Source organism: Endocarpon pusillum, assembly GCF_000464535.1.
Source record: "Endocarpon pusillum Z07020 unplaced genomic scaffold scaffold4379, whole genome shotgun sequence".
Classification (NCBI taxonomy): Eukaryota; Fungi; Ascomycota; class Eurotiomycetes; order Verrucariales; family Verrucariaceae; genus Endocarpon; species Endocarpon pusillum.
The window spans coordinates 45323-61212 of record NW_006916425.1 but is presented as its reverse complement, the minus strand read 5'-3'; the positions used below and the strand labels follow the sequence as shown (position 1 = coordinate 61212).

Here is a 15890-nt window from a genome sequence, read left to right as displayed (position 1 = left end):
TGCGAAGCAATTGAAGCTGTTGAAGATGCAAATTTTGGCTTTGCTTCGTTAAGTCATTTTAAGGTGGCAAAGACAATTGGTATAGCAAATGGCTCCGAATGTGCAATTCAACAGAATATGAAGGATTTTGGCGTGGGGACCTATATGGCAGCGCAGAAAAAAATGCTCTCACAAGCCCATATTGACGCCCGAATTATATGGGGATTTGAGCGTCGATATTGGCAATTAGATCAATTTAAGAAGTATAGATGGTGCGACGAGTCCCATTTCGCCACTTGCTTGCAACGGCAAGCTCGAATTCATCGTCGAAAGGGTTATGAGGCTCGAAATGCCCTCTCGAAGATCCAATTTAGATTAAAACGCCAAAGTCAATCTATACACGTATATGGCATTGTTGGATAGAATTTCAAGGGTCAGCTCTACTTCTATAAGAAGTATAGATAGTGCGACGAGTCCTATTTCGCTACTTGCTTGCAACGGCAAGCTCGAATTCATCATCGAAAGGGTTATGAGGCTCGAAATGCCCTCTCAAAGACCTAATTCAAATTAAAGCGTCAAAACCAATCTATACATGTGTATAGCGTTATTAGATGGAATTTCAAGGGTCAGCTCCATTTCTATACAGGCTCTGGTATAGGGGGACGCCTTGTTCAAGCTGACTATATGGTTATTCTTGAGCAAATCGTCGCTCCTGAATGGGATAAGGATTGCGTTTTGATTGAAGATAATGATGGGCCTCATGGAACCAAAGGCAAGCGATTTAATAAGGTCAAAGCTCTCAAAGCCTGTCTTGGTATCCAATGGGATATGAATCCTCTGAATTCGCCAGATCTCAATCCTATTGAGAGTATCTGGAGGATAATAAAGCAGCGTTTGAAGTCCAGGGGGGTCATCTTCGAAGAAGCCATTCTGCGCCGCGCTATTCAAGAGGAGTGGGATAAAATAACCATCAAGGAGATTAATGAGGCTATCTCAAAAATGCCAGATAGAGTAGCTGCCCTAAACGAGCGGAATGGGCGCCCTATCCCCTATTAAATAGCCGTGTAGCATAGCAGGAATCTGAGAAGTCCCGTAAATTTCTGCGCCAAGCTTCGGTCCCTCAGACACCACACAATCCTAACGACGCCGTTTCACAATCAGAGCACGTACGAAATCGTATTGCTAGACATCAAGGAAGCTCTCTAAGTGATGTTTTTTCAGCTGTCAAGCAATTGGCGAAGGGTACAGAGCTGACTGCTCATCCAATGACCCTTCTGCATAAGGCGGTCCGTAATTGCTTATTAAATAACCCTTTTATATAAGAAGATCTGTACGCTTTATAATGCTAATAAGGCTCTTGTAAAGCGTTAAAGGGCTAAAAAAACATGTGTATAAGTTAAAGATGTACTTACTATAGAGGATATATATAGTTTAATTAAGCAGAAAGAGATTATATAACTGCAGTCAAGTAGAAGGTCGGTAGAAGGGGGTATTACACAGGCTAGGTCATTGGGCTTACAGCGTTGCGGAAGATGCGGCAAGACTAACCATAATGTACGAACTTGTCAGGAGGTTAAAGAGACGTCTGAGGAAGATAGTGATGTAGAGAATAATTGATTTTCTTGTGTTGTAACTGTGTACGATGGTCAGAAGGTCATAATAGGGAAGAAAAGTGCGCAGGACGCTTGTATCCACTATTCTGACGTTAAATAGACCCGTTTTTTTATTAGTCAATCAGGCCCACTAGCGTAAACCGAATGCGGTTAGTTCTTGCAACCTTAAACCTTAAATTTTCAGTTCCCCTATAAGGCAGTAAGAGGATAGGAAAATACTTATTGAGCCATAGCAAATGGTTCAAAAACGCCATCAAGAGGAGATTTCAGGACCTACTAATACTATCAAAGCTGCTCCATTAGCTAAGGACTGCCCTCGAACACTTTTCTGAAATTGCGTTTGGCGAGAACTCTCAATAATTTTAGCTCCTAGCTCCGATCTTTGACGAGACCTTGGCGCCGGCTCAGACCAGCTCAGTGGATATTCGAGCTGGTCCGAGCCCCCATATCTCACGCCTCAGACCAGCTTGGACCATGTAGCAGCCTAACTCGGCTAAAGTGTCTTTCTCAGTGGTTCCTGGTCAGTCGTCATTAACTTAAAGTAGTATGTCATGAAAGACAATCTAACCTTGCCAATGTTAGCTTGGCAACAGCGGAGATTATAGCAATGCTCAGATTTGTCTTGAATTCAGTAATAAGGTGGTAATTTATGTGCATCGAAGCTTGAAGTTTGATAAGTGCATCCTGTCTGGCATCACGGTTCCGTACTTCACGTCAGACAGCGGGTCAATAATTCAAAACGATCCCCTACAATATCACCCTTACGCGTCTTCAGATCTCTGTTAATACGTGAGCAGCTCACGGGCGAACTACACATCTATATACAATCGGCCGTAAATGCTTATGCTGCTCGTCTATACAGCCGCCAATGTATGCGAGACGAACCCATAATTTTGCCCGAAGCTCTGTCTGGAACGCCTTGAAGCATGCCCACAGTTGCGAGACTGCCCAGCCACCACTATTGACAATACCCCCCAAACTCAGAACTATGTCCTTCCAAATCCCTGGTCCATAGAGACCGGATGCCATCCACCATCACTCCCAAACAATTCGTCGAGGTTAATGCCCGGCGTCAATACCGCACGGGCCTTGGCCATTTGTTGCCAGAACTCCTCGTCTGGGTTTAGATTCCCTGCTTCTTGTGTGCTGGCTGACTGTGGCAAATGAAAATTCGGAAGCGTGCGGCTTGGTGATGTTGTTACGCCAGTGCGGTCATGCTGATACACGGCTTGCGATCGTGAATCTCCAAAAGGATGATCGCTGAAATGATTGAAAGGCACGTTGTGTGGGCTGTTAGTGCTTCCTGGTATGCCGAATGCATTTGTAGGTCCTCCGAACGAGGTCTGTGGCTCTGCTGTCATCATTTGTGTATTCTCCAGAATAGACAATGGTTGGTTGCCGTACGCAAAGGGGTTGGTCGATGGGTACATTAGGCCTCCCAGATCCAGAAGATTGTTGCTCAAGTGCGGCCCATACAGCATCTGCGACGACGTTCCTTCTTCTCCCGCCAGCTGTGTCTTGTCCGCCAATTTTGAACTGGTCACTGCGGATGCAGATTCCGGATGATGTTGTCCAGATTGCAGAAGGGGTCTGTCGTTCAAAGCAGCACGGACGCCGGCAGAATTTGGGCTGGCCATTGACTGGGCTGCGCTTACCATAGTGATGCCACTTGGGGAAGTACTTGCTCGATCGGGTGCCCGGGTATTCGTGATCCGCGACACGGTTGGCACACTTTGATGACCCTTGTGCGCCAATTCAAGCGCTGGATTTGGGCGTTTGCGGGAGGCTGGCATAGACTGCGATTGACTCTTTCGCTGCTGAAGCTTAACAGGTAGTTCAGCAAACAAGCCCTAGACAATATCAGCGTCATCCTGGTCGAAGCAAGTAACCAGTCTTATCTACCTTAAGGCTGTGAGTGCAGCGATCCGCTGCTAAACTCCGTTTCGCAAGGCTGGCGAGCACGTCTCGTCCTTCCGTCGCGTCTTTCAAGATCTCGTTTCCAGTAGGAGATTGTGGATTCTCAAAAACAAAAAAGACAAGGGAGACTATCGCGAAGTAGGATGTGTACATCACGAACCAGTATGAGCCGATCAACAATCCCCTTCTCTTCATCTCAGCCGTGATGTGGACAATATTTCGTGCTACGCTAACGCAGGCAGCAGCGCAAGCATAGGATTGCTTGTCTACATTTCTCGATTCATGTGCTTGAGATACGTAGTGCAGAAATGGTCGATACATCATCATCTGTAGGTGTGCGTAGGATAAGCGAAGTAGTTGCTGCACTCTATGTTCTTGTCAGTCCGCCCATCTCCAGCTGCTACTTGATCTGGGCTTTACCTAGCAAGCTCGGGTGGCGCGTTATCTGAAGGTTTCAGTTCCATTGGAAGATCGTCCATCCATGTTTGCATGTCCTCCTCAATCTCCCGGATCTTCGAATGACTAATTGAGTATGGCTCTCCAGGGCTGACGCATTCGACGCCTTTGATGGGATAGATGAACTTCACCACCTTTTCCAGAACACAAGTTAACTTGGTGTGTGCGTTGCTTGCGCGAAGAAGCGAAAATGTGCCTGCTGGCATTGGCAAAATTTGGGTTGTGGTGATGAACTCGTCGTTGACCTCTATTGGCAGTGGCTGGTCTACATCCTCCTCGCTCAGCATCGTCGGTAGCCCAAGCAAAGCCCCTACGTAGGTGTCCATTTTTCGTATGAGCCAGAAGATTCTTTTCCTCTCCTCTTGCTCGATGGGATTGAACTCTTTTTTGATATTGCGATGGAGGCCAAGCCGGCAGCACGCTCTCACGGCGATTCCAATATGTGAATAGCAGGTAGCCAATTTGGCCGTAGACTGTAGAAACAGAATCATGAAGACAACAGCTTGTAGGGTTGTAAGGTCTCTGCAATCCGTAATATCGAGCATGTTTCGTGCAGTCAGGAAATACTGGAATCTGAACCTATTTTAGCATTTGGCTGTACATTGAGACTTCTGATGGTACCCTTGTTCGATTGCGCTTTCATATCCATGTGTGTCGAGCGTTGTGTCCTCCGTCTGAGCAAACAGACAGCCTACGGCCATCACCACATACAGCAGTGGAAGGAATTGTGTGTCAGCATTTGTATAATTGTCTGGATCTGTGTTGAGGATTCTGTTGACTTTGCCGTAAAAGTGGGGCTTGTGAACAAAACGCATTAAAGAACATGCGTCTTCTAATGTATTTCTGCAAAGTTGCATGGCAGTCCTCCTATCTGGTAATTCAGCGGAGTGGGGAATGCTTGAGTCATAGGGTGAAGAAGAAGAAGCTGTCTTGGGAGACTCCATAAGATGGGACATTGCGCGGCTCCTCGAATCAGGAAGGCGAGAATCGAACACAAACAAGTCGCCAAATTGAGCACTAAGATACCGCATGAAAGTATGACCGGATGAATTTCCATGGTAATCCCAGTGCCCCTGATCGTCCAGGTCTAATGATCCAGTGCCTTCCACCATGGTCTGCAGCTGGGCATTGTCATCTTGCGCATCAGTAGATCGCGTTGCTTTGAATGCAGGCTGTCCCCTTGCCACGCCTGTTTTGGCATGTCGTGCAAAATCTATGATTTGGTCGATCCCGTGAGCATCGAATTTTGGGTCGTCGAGATTGACTCCTGGTAGGACAGTTCTCAGAATAGCTTCTGCTTTCTGCAGCCGGCTTTCGAGCGCCTCAATGTAGGCGGGAGCCGGGTTTCTTCGTCTATTTGAGGGTTGATCATATGTACATTCTGGAACCAGATCAGTATGAAGTGGTCACATGCAGCTGGATAACTGACGACGGACCGTAGCTGTACACGGTACAATGGGTGCACGGTTGCTTCCCTATTGCCGTTAGCCTGGGTAACGTGATTTGATTCCGAGTATCGCACCATCGCACTTGATCTTTTTGCGCCGGCATTCGTCGCATGCTCTTGTGACTCTTCTGCGCTTCTGCATTGGTATTGACGGTTTTGGTGGCTGGCATCCATGAGAAATGCTCAATGGTGTCGAGGGTTTCGAGCTCGCACCTTGCTGTTCCGCTAGGTGCTCATGAGATAGAGATTGCTGCTCTTCGTCATCTTCGCTAGACAATGATCCTGGACTCGGTATCGGACTCATGTCGTTGAGACTGTTCACTTCTTGCTTGAGAGCTGTAATGAGGTAACGGATTTGAACTATGTAGCATTGAAGCAAAATTGGAAGGCAGCACCTGTACTAAGTAATCCACTGGAGAGCGGAGAAATTTGTGGCTTGCAAAATAGATCTGCTCGTTTATTTGCGGTATTTCTTTCTCAGCTGCTACTCTCTGCTGAGGTGCAAAACCGTGGCAGAACGAGAAAAGAAGCCCCTGTGCAATCGTGCGCTACACTCTGGTCGACAGCGACCAAACTGCAAGACGAAATATAAGACAAAAGGAGGGGACAGAATTTGTGAATTGGAGGGATTATGTCACCAAAATATGACCTAAGGAAATCGAGGTCTAGAAGGTAAGAGACGCTGCGAGGAACCCAGAACAATGCGGGAAAAGATGCTTGGAGTCTTCAGGACTGACAAGGCTGCTCTTGATTATAGACTACTAGTAGCATCTGTCAACGAGTCAAGATCAGCACAAAACCATCGTCACTGACTAGCAGGCACAGGGTTGCAGTAGGGATCGCCTCTGCTGCGTAGGAGTCATTTAATCCACCTACTACGTAGTACACGTCTCTTCCCCGAGTTTCCACCGGGGTTAAGCGGAGGATACGAGGATTAGTAAGTACCACGGCATACAACCCACCCTGTTAGACTTCGACTACTACTAATGCCACGATCGTCAGAGCTGACGCGGGGTGTGGCTCATTTCAGGGCAGCGGTCAGAGATCTACAGTTCAGATCCGTAAACATTTGTGTACCGGGTAGAACATTGGGCATGAATGCACGCGAGGAGCAAGACCAAAGCGCAGCTACTGATCTGGTTGACAGCGGCGATCGCAACGCCATGTGCTCAGCCTCGAAAGGTAACATCATTGTGCTAAGCCAAGCCCACCAAGTATCATTTTCCAGCATTTTCCAGCATGAGACATTCAGGATGCGTTCTTGGAGCATGAGATATTCAGGATGCCTTCCTAGAGCATACTGGCATATTCGTTGCTCAAGCACACCGACGACCAGTAGTTTGTCTCAGACCACGTTCCAATGCACCAAAACAGCAGGGAAAATGAGTGTAGCTCGTATCAAGTCACAAATCCTGTATTTGAAATCAATCATCACTAGAGAACCGGCACAAACGTGCAGCGTACGATCAACAGTAGCGCAATATCGCGTAGCTCCAGTCACAATACATGATCGAAAATTGGAGATTTGGTTCACAATCAGGCTTGCAAAGACTGAAAAATATCTATATCAACAGATCATCCAAGGCGGACCGGATGCTGATCATTTGTGGGGCCGATGGGGCCTCCTGGGGAGAAGCCTTTGGGTCTCTCGAACGACAGCAGAGCCCTGAAAACTGTCAAACTTACGCCTTGTCGATTGTTACGCTGACTCCCCGTGTGAATCCGTCGTTTGACGCTTCCCCAGTCGTCAAGGTCGTATCCTTCAGAGCATGAGCAACTCTCTGGTCACCAAACAACTCGTCCAGCTGTTCTAGCGTCCTACCGAGGGTCTCAGGATAGAAGAGATAGATTGAGATCCCACCTGCCCAGTTCAGTGCTGCAAAGATATAGAAATAGCGGTATCCCAATCTTGAAAGAGCAAGAGGTGAACACTGCGCAAAAAGGAGGTTCAAGGACCAATTGGTTACCGTGGATAGAGAGGTACCGCGAGCTCTAATCGCCATGGACATAATCTCGGCAGGATAAACCCAGCTGATGACCCCAAGGCTCGTAAAGAAGACCGAAAAGACAAAGTTCATGGCGACACTTGCTCGAAGCGCATCTTGGTTGGTACTCGTCTCAGGGTTGAAATACCGCGCAAGCGTGGCGTTAACGCACAAAGCTGCTCCCATTCCGAACATCGAGGGTAGAAGCAGCTTCTTCCGGCCGACACGATCCATGATAGCAAGACATACCGTGTTCCACAGTTGAGCAAACGCGCCGTAGACGCCAATGATGAACAACGACGTCGAAACGGAGAATCCAAGGGTTGCGTATATGCGTGGGCCGTAGTAGTTGATGACGTTGATCCCAGAAGTTTGCGTGAATGCTTGAATGCCACAAGCGAGAAGAAGGCGTCGTCGATATGGAGCATTCGTGAATATCGTCTTCCATGACACAGAGGTAATTGCAGCCTTCTCTGCCAGGAGCGCATCTCGGATCTCTTGGAATTCGCGAGCAACAAAGTCCGCGTTGGTCTGACTCCTGTTCAGATGCAACTTTTCTAGGTTGGACTGGGCTTCTGCAACCTTTTGATGCTCCAAAAGCCACCTGGGGCTCTCTGGCAGGAGAAAGATACCACCGCATAAAATCACCGCTGGCAAAACCTGCAGAGATAGAGGAAACCTCCAGCTGAAAGCACCCGTCGCTTGTGATCCTCCGTAACCGACCCACTGAGCGACGACGAAGCCAAGACCCAACATCCACTGTTGCGTACCTCCTAGCAAACCCCGTATACCGGGAGGGGCTACCTCGGAGCAGTAATTGGGTATCGTGGCAGAGAGCATGCCTATAGCGATGCCTGCAAGAAGCCGTCCGACAACCATTGCAGCAATGTTATTAGCACCGCCCTGCACCGCACCTCCCACAGCCGCGAAGACTGAGCCAACAAAGATTGCCATTCTGCGTCCGAAAGGGTCTGCAATCCAACTCACAACCAAGGATCCAATAATCGCTCCGCCTGTGTAAGCGGAGACAATGCCACCGGTTGCGCTATCGGAGAGGTTGCCATCCCCAATGTATGCTACAAATGCTGGGATTGCAATGACCGAGCCAATGATGCCGGAGTCGTAGCCAAACAAGAAAGAGCCTAAGCTGGCAAAGACGCAGCAGAAGATGACTATTAATTTTGGCATTGTTTGGAGACTTGAAGTCTATGCCTGGCGATTTGAGTTCTCAGCCTTCACCTATTTAGCTGGCAATTAGTAATGAAACCCAGGGAAAATCTTTCTACGTACACACCTCTTGGACAAAAAAACATGTAGACAGGTTCTGTGCGCACTCTCGATGCGCGTTGAGGAAGCTGTTTTTCTGGTCAACAATGGGGTGCCAGAACAAAGCGGGAAAGTTCTCGGTTAAAGATACATCAAAGCAGTTCATCGCCATTTATGAAGTGATGCGACGCTTCGGACGAGTCGCATGGGAAGGGTCAATGAGATGTGGTAGAGCTGAACCCGTGCAACAGCGCGGCACAGTTGCGGCGCAGGAGGGTCAAGGATGAGGTAACTCAGAGCACGTTCTGTATTGATCACAATGTGCGACCGCTGGACATACAAGGTTTCGAATACATTGGAACGAATGTCTAGTCCAGGAGGGTGAATGATGCTCTGTTGATTGAACAAAGCCACCAAGCCTAACGTAGGCCCGACTCGTGGAAGGGAAGGATTGATCCCGGTGCAGCCACAGGGCGGAGACCTTGGAACTGTCACGGTAATTCCGTTGCGGAAGCTAACGTAGGTCCTCAAGAGACATAATCCCAGTTATCTGGATTTTGCATATGAAGCTGGTTACAATATATGTGCTGTTTGGACCTTGTGCAACGATCTCTACTTCTCATTGTGCTTCCCAATGTATACTCCAAATGCATAGAAGAAGTAATACGTGCTGATAACCAGGGGTGTATGCAGGGTTTCCGACAGCATATCATACTAAAAATAGGACAAGCCACGGCAGAGTCACTCTCTTGCTTGATCAGGACGGTTGACTGGCGCTGAGCACAGAAATCAATTGGGTAATCGATTGCTCGATTTGTCAGTAAAGATTCATCAACTAAGTGTGTGGTTTGAAACCCATTAGCGCTGTCCTTTTGGCGGAGATGCATCCTTCTTCCAGATTAGCATGACACCTTCGGCGGGGAGGACTGCATTAGAGGTAGAACGTGACTGGTCAGTGGGGCTCCGAGGATTTCTAGCCGCAGGTCATTTTCCCAATCATTCATCACTGGGTGCAGGTCAGAGCCCAATGTGAGATGGCTTAGCAGCACGTTGTTCAGCTTTTGAAAAGAAGTTTCTTTCAGTCGCTTTGCGACTTTCAGCATGCGACCAACGAACCATGGCCTTTCAGTGTCAAGCAGAGCAGGGTTCTTGCTGCCGCTAAGCAAGATTTGAATCAGGGCTTCGACAGAAAGGTGCACGTCCAATTCATTGTATTTGACGTTCTCGATAAGCTCTCGGAAGAATTCCTCGCTTATGTCTGTCGAATGTCGGTATTCCCAGATGGCAGTGTTGATTGTCAGCAGAGATGCCAACCGCGAAATGATTTGCTTCAGTTGGCCTGTTTCGGTGTACCTAAGACCAGGAGGACTTGCCAGTAATCGTTCCAGAGGCTGGCCGGGTATGAAAGCGGTATATCTCATTGGTTGTTCAACGGCAATTGGCGTTTTCCGAATTTGGGCCTGAACAAAGGCTAATTGCTCAGTGCATCGGAGAAATTTGATAAACTCTTCACACTGTTCTTCTATTTCTTGCACCGCTATCTGCTGTGCCTCGAGTGGATGAGACGGCATGGCGGTAGGATCGTGATGAAAATAGAATGTTGGTCCGTTGGAACTGTACCCAGATAATATGTAATCTGACCAATTAATCAGCATCTGAAGCCGGTTGTGCTGGACAAGCACAGATGGGCCACCCCGGTCGCGTATCTTCTGCACAGCTGCACGAAAATGCATCCATGCATATTCGCGTCGCTGGATGCGTGGGTCAAAGTCTTCTAGGGCAGCGGCAGAAAGTGTTGCCGAAATGGAGGCGTCAGACGTATCGGTGGGAGAGCTCTGAAAATGTTGTAAGAGTAATTGCGATGCTCGAGCGCGATGCTCGATTGAGGCAGGCGTTTCAGTCAAGCCTTTCACCCATGCCTGAGTGTTCGCCGCATGGACAAGGATGGTGTTCTGGAAGCATACAGCTCCTTTCATGGCTTCGGGAATGAACACGGAGAGATACCAATTGTGGGCGTGCGGCGAGCGCCTCTCGAATCCATAAGAACAAGCTGGCATGACATTGGCGTAGAAATCAAAGAGTTCCTTGTCTTGTTGGTTGAGCTTCATCGGTAGGCAGTCGAAAGGATCGGTACGAGCAGCACTTAAAACAGATTGTGGGTCCGGGCTGACATAAACATGCAAAGACTCACTGGACATCAGGCTACCAGCAGTAGAGAACGAATCACAGGAACTTATGCTCCTTGTCCGGGAGGATTCACTTGAGGAGATATCTGCTAATTTGGCAAAAGCAGATGGTTCCAAGAAGAAGAAATCTGGGTGGCCTTTCTCAGCTTGCCCGGGGATGGTGACATTTCGTTCAATCTCTTCGACTTGATCATTACTCCAGGCTAAATATGCCGAATTATGGACAGCATTGGGCTGAGTCTGGCACTCGTCCAGTGAACCGGTGCCGGATACGCTGGGAGAGGACGCTCCTGATGAGGCTGTTGATTCGGATTGATGTGCTTTTCCTCGAGCTTTGATCTTCCGAGCGGGCCTCCTCAACGTCGAACCAGACTCTTTTGGAGGATTCTCTTGACGCTTCTTATCCTGCCATCGCTTTTGGCGCATGAACTCTTTCATCACATGTCGACGAACCTGTGTTGAATTGCCAGACAAGGAGGAAGCAGAAGTATTATCAATGAATTGAAAGCGGGTCGTTGGTACGGCATCTTCGACCGAACGGGAGTTCTGTGAGGCGATTTCTTGTGCCGTGTCCTCAAGAATAGGCTTGTCAGTAGATTTGGGTTTGAAATTGACAAAGACATCTCGGCCTGTAGATCTTAACTTTTGATCAGCTCGAGCCATTTCGAAAGTCTTCTGTTAGCATATTTTCTTCTAAGGCATCGGCATTGGTGACCATAGTGATATGGTCAGATGACTGTGTTCGTGTTTATGACTTTTGCTGGATGAGACCACAGGCAACAGAGGTGGTGACGGCTTGAAGAAGATAGCGCAAATAGACGTGCATTAACAAGGGCGGTGGCCTAACTCGTGTGCTACAAGAGCAAGGCTCTGGCAAAACCATCAAACCCAGTGGTTGTAATTTCGCATTCAACGACTACAGAAGGCGTCCATATCTGTTTTTGGGGCGATCTGAGGATGGACCAGCCCTGTGGGAACTAGTCAGGCCATTCCTACCAGTAGCTGCCACCATGTGTGAGCCAGAGCTTGTTCGAGCACCAATGATGTAACTGAGAGCTCTTCTCAGCCCCCGCAGTCACTGCTGTGGTGCAACCACCTGTCGCCCATCAGTTACTTATCTATTGGGTGGGACTTTCCGCAGATGTAAGCGCTATCGAGTCTAGGGCCTCTCAACTCGTACACGGTACTTCTGCCAATTACTGTGTAGGGTGCTGTGTCTCCATGTTGAGGTAAGCTGCGCAAAACCACATCTAATGTACTGGTTGAGTCGGAATGCTGTGCGTTCAACCTTGAAGCCGATGTTGACGATCAATATGCATATTATAACTGGAAACACCAATGACTAACAAAGTATTGATATGTACATAGTACGTAATAAGATCACCCGGCAAATGCAAGGTGCATGATGACCCCTGTAGGTCTGGTGTTGAGCTAGTTAATGCTGAAAGAACCGCCTTCCTTCTCGATATCAGGCCACCTATTGACTAGTTAGAGCGTTCACCTGCATGCCCTGGGACAAGATTGGTCCGAGCTTAGTACTACACATAATCATATGCTGATCATGGTCTGAACGAGGTGTAAAGCCACCGCTGTTCTGTATTGGATGTGTTCACCATCCTCCATTTTCATTCTTTTTTACTCCGGTTATCCTCATTACAAGGTATTGGCATGACTTGGCTACCTGTACCTTGATTGAAGTTATCCGTAGGCTCAGTACATAACCATGTAGCTCACATCGTCTAATAATCAAACCTAAGTCCTGTCGTCATAAGCGACTGCTTGATATCATTGACTTGAAATTGAATGTTGGCACGGTGCTAGACTTAGTACCATAATTACCATACAATGCTCTGCAAGTGACAGTCTAATCGCGCTTAGTGTGAGTCCCCGAAGCCACTCAGTACTACGTACTGTTTTAGGTGTGAAGGCTTTCCGGAAGTGTGAAGCACACAGCTCCTACCCCCACCTGCGCTGACCTGCGCTATGCACCGTTTCTGCAGACACCATTGCTGATCACAACACCAGCACCGATCTTCGTTCTTCGGAAGCACGGGACAGTCGCAAGAGGCGATCTAACTTGTCTACTGTCTCGTCCATCACCTAGTCCTAAATTTTGATTAGGGCGTCATCTCAATGAGTTCATCAGGATGAGCTTCAAGCTGTCCAAGCTGCTCAATCCAGCTCCGACTGCCGGACCAGCTTCCATTCCACTTCACTCAAACCAATTTGACAATCCTTCAGACGCGGCGCCTGGACATGTTGAGACGTGAGTTGACTTTCACCTTCAGCTCCGAGATTGTGCTGACAGACGCGTTAGGCATGGGAGCGCACCACTTCCGACTCCGGTATCTATCCCTACAGCCAAGTTGGATCTTTCACCTCCATTCAGCCTGACGACGAGCCATGTTGCGCCGGTAGAGCCGTCTACTGCTTTAGAGCATGGCTCCTCATCTCCAACTCTAGATCAGTACCACTTTTCAGCTACGCAGAACCACGCACGCCGCCAATCGATCGTTAAGGCGTCGCATCTTCCTCCTCCAACGCTTGCACCCATCCAGCCTCAATATGACATCTCGCCACCTGGAACTTGGATAGAGAGCTTGGATGAACACAAAGTTAACGCGAACAGGTTGCCCGGCATGCACTCGGTTGGTCCTGGACCTGCTCAAACTGATACCACCCTGCCAGATGTTGCTCATGATGAAGGGCCTACTCTACTCGATACTGCCACTACACAAGACGACGTCACAGAGAGTAGACCAATATCGGGTTATCCAGCGTCGGAAAAGGAGATTGCGGCACTTTCGCTAGCAGCCTTGGACGGAGCGTTAGATGAGGGAGAGGATGCGACAGTGAAAACAGAAGCGCAAGAAGTTCCAAGCACAGGTGCGCGCCCTCGTTCGAAACCTGTAAATCGGCTACAGAAAGTGCCAGCTGCGAAACCTTCCGAAGGGTCGAGTGATAAACGCTTCCTCTGTTACATCTGCATTAAGCTATTTACGCGCCGCCGTTCGGTTCGTGACCATATCAAGAAGATCCATAATGATACCAATTTTGACATGGCACGGGCCATTGAGGTGACGGTAGATCCTGAGACCGGCGAGTCTGTCATCCCATTAGCAGATTTAGTCAAGACTCTACCTCCACCTTCTGGCGGTCAACAAGCACAAACCAGTGCGTCTCGTTCTGCATCTCGCGCATCTTCTGTTGAAACGAATACTTTTTCGACACCAGCCCTTGTTGCCGGAAAGAAGAGGCCTGCATCTGATATGCTACCTGCACAGACCACTGCCTCGAAGAAGAAAGGCACCGCGAAACCGAAGCCTGTGAATACAAGTGTTAAGAAGGTCAAAACGGAAATAGATAGCTCTACTGAGGCAGCTGTAGCTTTTCGGTCGCCATCAGGCACACCTGTGTCTTCACGTGCAGGCAAAGCACCGGTAGCGGTAAATGTCAAGAAACAGTCGAGCATGTCGCTTGCGTCCTCACCCGCTCCGTCGGATCGAATGTCAATAGCTCCTGCAACAGACAACGAGGCAGAGGACGAGGGCGAGCAAGCCTACGTACCCACCGAGGGAGCTGACGAGAACGAAGCCGACAACGACAACGACAACGAAGTCTTCTGTATCTGCCGAAAAGGTGATAATCACACCTGGATGATTGGTTGCGATGGTGGATGCGAGGACTGGTTTCATGGCAAATGTGTCAACATTCAAGAACGGGATGGAGATCTCATCGACAAATACATCTGTCCCAACTGTGAAGATAAAGATCGAGGCCAGACGACATGGAAAAGGATGTGCAGAAGGATCGAATGCAGGAAGCCAGCCCGGGTACTCGCAGAACCGCCTAGCAAATACTGCTCCGATGAGTGTGCCAAGCGATTCTGGGTCGGAATGGTGAAAAAAAGTGATCCGAACGCTCTCGTGAGTGAAGATGGCTTGATGGTGGTTGGGTCGAAAGTTCATCACAGGAGTCAGGAGAAGAAGAAAAGAAAGCGCAAAAAGGCGAGAGAAGATGAGGAGTACAACGATGCAAACAACGGCGAGGAGAGCGAGTACCAGGAAGGACGTGTCAAGCTTTCACCTTCACAAAAGAAGAGAAAGAGCATTTCCCCAACCATGACCAAAATCTGCAAGAACGAGTTCCTGGATGAAGAGAGGTTCTCCTCAGATGACGAACCACCTCTATCCACCAAGGGCGGACCACTCGCAGTAGGAGATCTCAAGATGATGCTTAACCAAGCCAAGACGGTTGAGGAGATCCGCCAGCTCGGTCAGAAACCACCAACACCACCCTACACTAGCGACGCCGAAGGATATGACCAGGACACCAAAATGTTTAACGGTGTAGGTCCGAAGGAGGAGCGTCAGCAAGACCAGAAACCATTTCCCTACAACTATGAAGAGCAAGCACACCTCAAGAGGTTGTCAGCCAAAAAGAGGCAACTGGATGGCCGATTGCAGATATTGCGAGACCAGGAGAAATTGCTTGCAATGATCAAGACGCGCTCAGCCGTCATTATCGAGGAGATGGATGTTCCCAAGGCCAAGAATGTTTGTGGCTTTGATGCGAGGTTGTCTTGGTCGACGGCTGAGTTTGAGGAGTGGCACGATAGTGAAGCGGGGAGAATAGCGCTTGAGAAAGGTGAGATTGGGGATCCAGAGCCGAGTAACCATCCCGTCAAGCAGGAGAGACCTGATGGGGATGTGATGCTTGATGGTGTTGAGGATGACCCGGAACAAGACATGGACGAGGGAGATGCAGGTGGCGACGGAGACGACGACGCCAGGCGCAAGACTCTGCTACGAGGTATCTGTGTCCGGAACAAATGTCCCCGTCATCGCGAATGGAGGAGACTGCTTGCCAGCGAGTACAAATTCGAAGAGGAAGGGGTAAGGAGGCAGATGAGGAAAGTGGAGGCGGAGGGGACGGAGGTCAGGGAACGGGCGGCAATGAGGCTTCTTTGTGAGCAGGAATAAGTTACCTAGGCATGCTGATTCGCTCTCACGGCTGGATTTAACGCTTTTGAGCCCAGGAC

General features: G+C 48.8%; 4 protein-coding genes across 4 annotated transcripts; 1 reads left to right on the top strand and 3 right to left on the bottom strand.

The window, feature by feature from the left end:
* Window positions 1-2578: 2578 nt before the first annotated feature.
* EPUS_07879 (uncharacterized protein) lies at window positions 2579-5582 on the bottom strand (the record flags this gene model as incomplete). Its single annotated transcript, XM_007805597.1, has 6 exons — window positions 2579-3442; window positions 3495-3876; window positions 3930-4538; window positions 4587-5318; window positions 5402-5440; window positions 5488-5582. The coding sequence occupies 6 exons, from the start codon at window positions 5580-5582 to the stop codon at window positions 2579-2581; spliced, it is 2721 nt and encodes a 906-aa protein (XP_007803788.1).
* Window positions 5583-7094: 1512 nt separating this feature from the next.
* EPUS_07878 (uncharacterized protein) lies at window positions 7095-8585 on the bottom strand (the record flags this gene model as incomplete). Its single annotated transcript, XM_007805596.1, has 1 exon — window positions 7095-8585. The coding sequence occupies one exon, from the start codon at window positions 8583-8585 to the stop codon at window positions 7095-7097; it is 1491 nt and encodes a 496-aa protein (XP_007803787.1).
* A 977-nt stretch (window positions 8586-9562) lies between these two features.
* EPUS_07877 (uncharacterized protein) lies at window positions 9563-11512 on the bottom strand (the record flags this gene model as incomplete). Its single annotated transcript, XM_007805595.1, has 1 exon — window positions 9563-11512. The coding sequence occupies one exon, from the start codon at window positions 11510-11512 to the stop codon at window positions 9563-9565; it is 1950 nt and encodes a 649-aa protein (XP_007803786.1).
* A 1484-nt stretch (window positions 11513-12996) lies between these two features.
* Window positions 12997-15831, top strand: EPUS_07876 (uncharacterized protein; the record flags this gene model as incomplete). The annotated part of the gene is made up of 2 exons (XM_007805594.1): window positions 12997-13115; window positions 13167-15831. 2 exons carry the CDS (start codon window positions 12997-12999, stop codon window positions 15829-15831), a joined length of 2784 nt encoding a protein of 927 aa, XP_007803785.1.
* Between the last annotated feature and the right edge of the window lie 59 nt (window positions 15832-15890).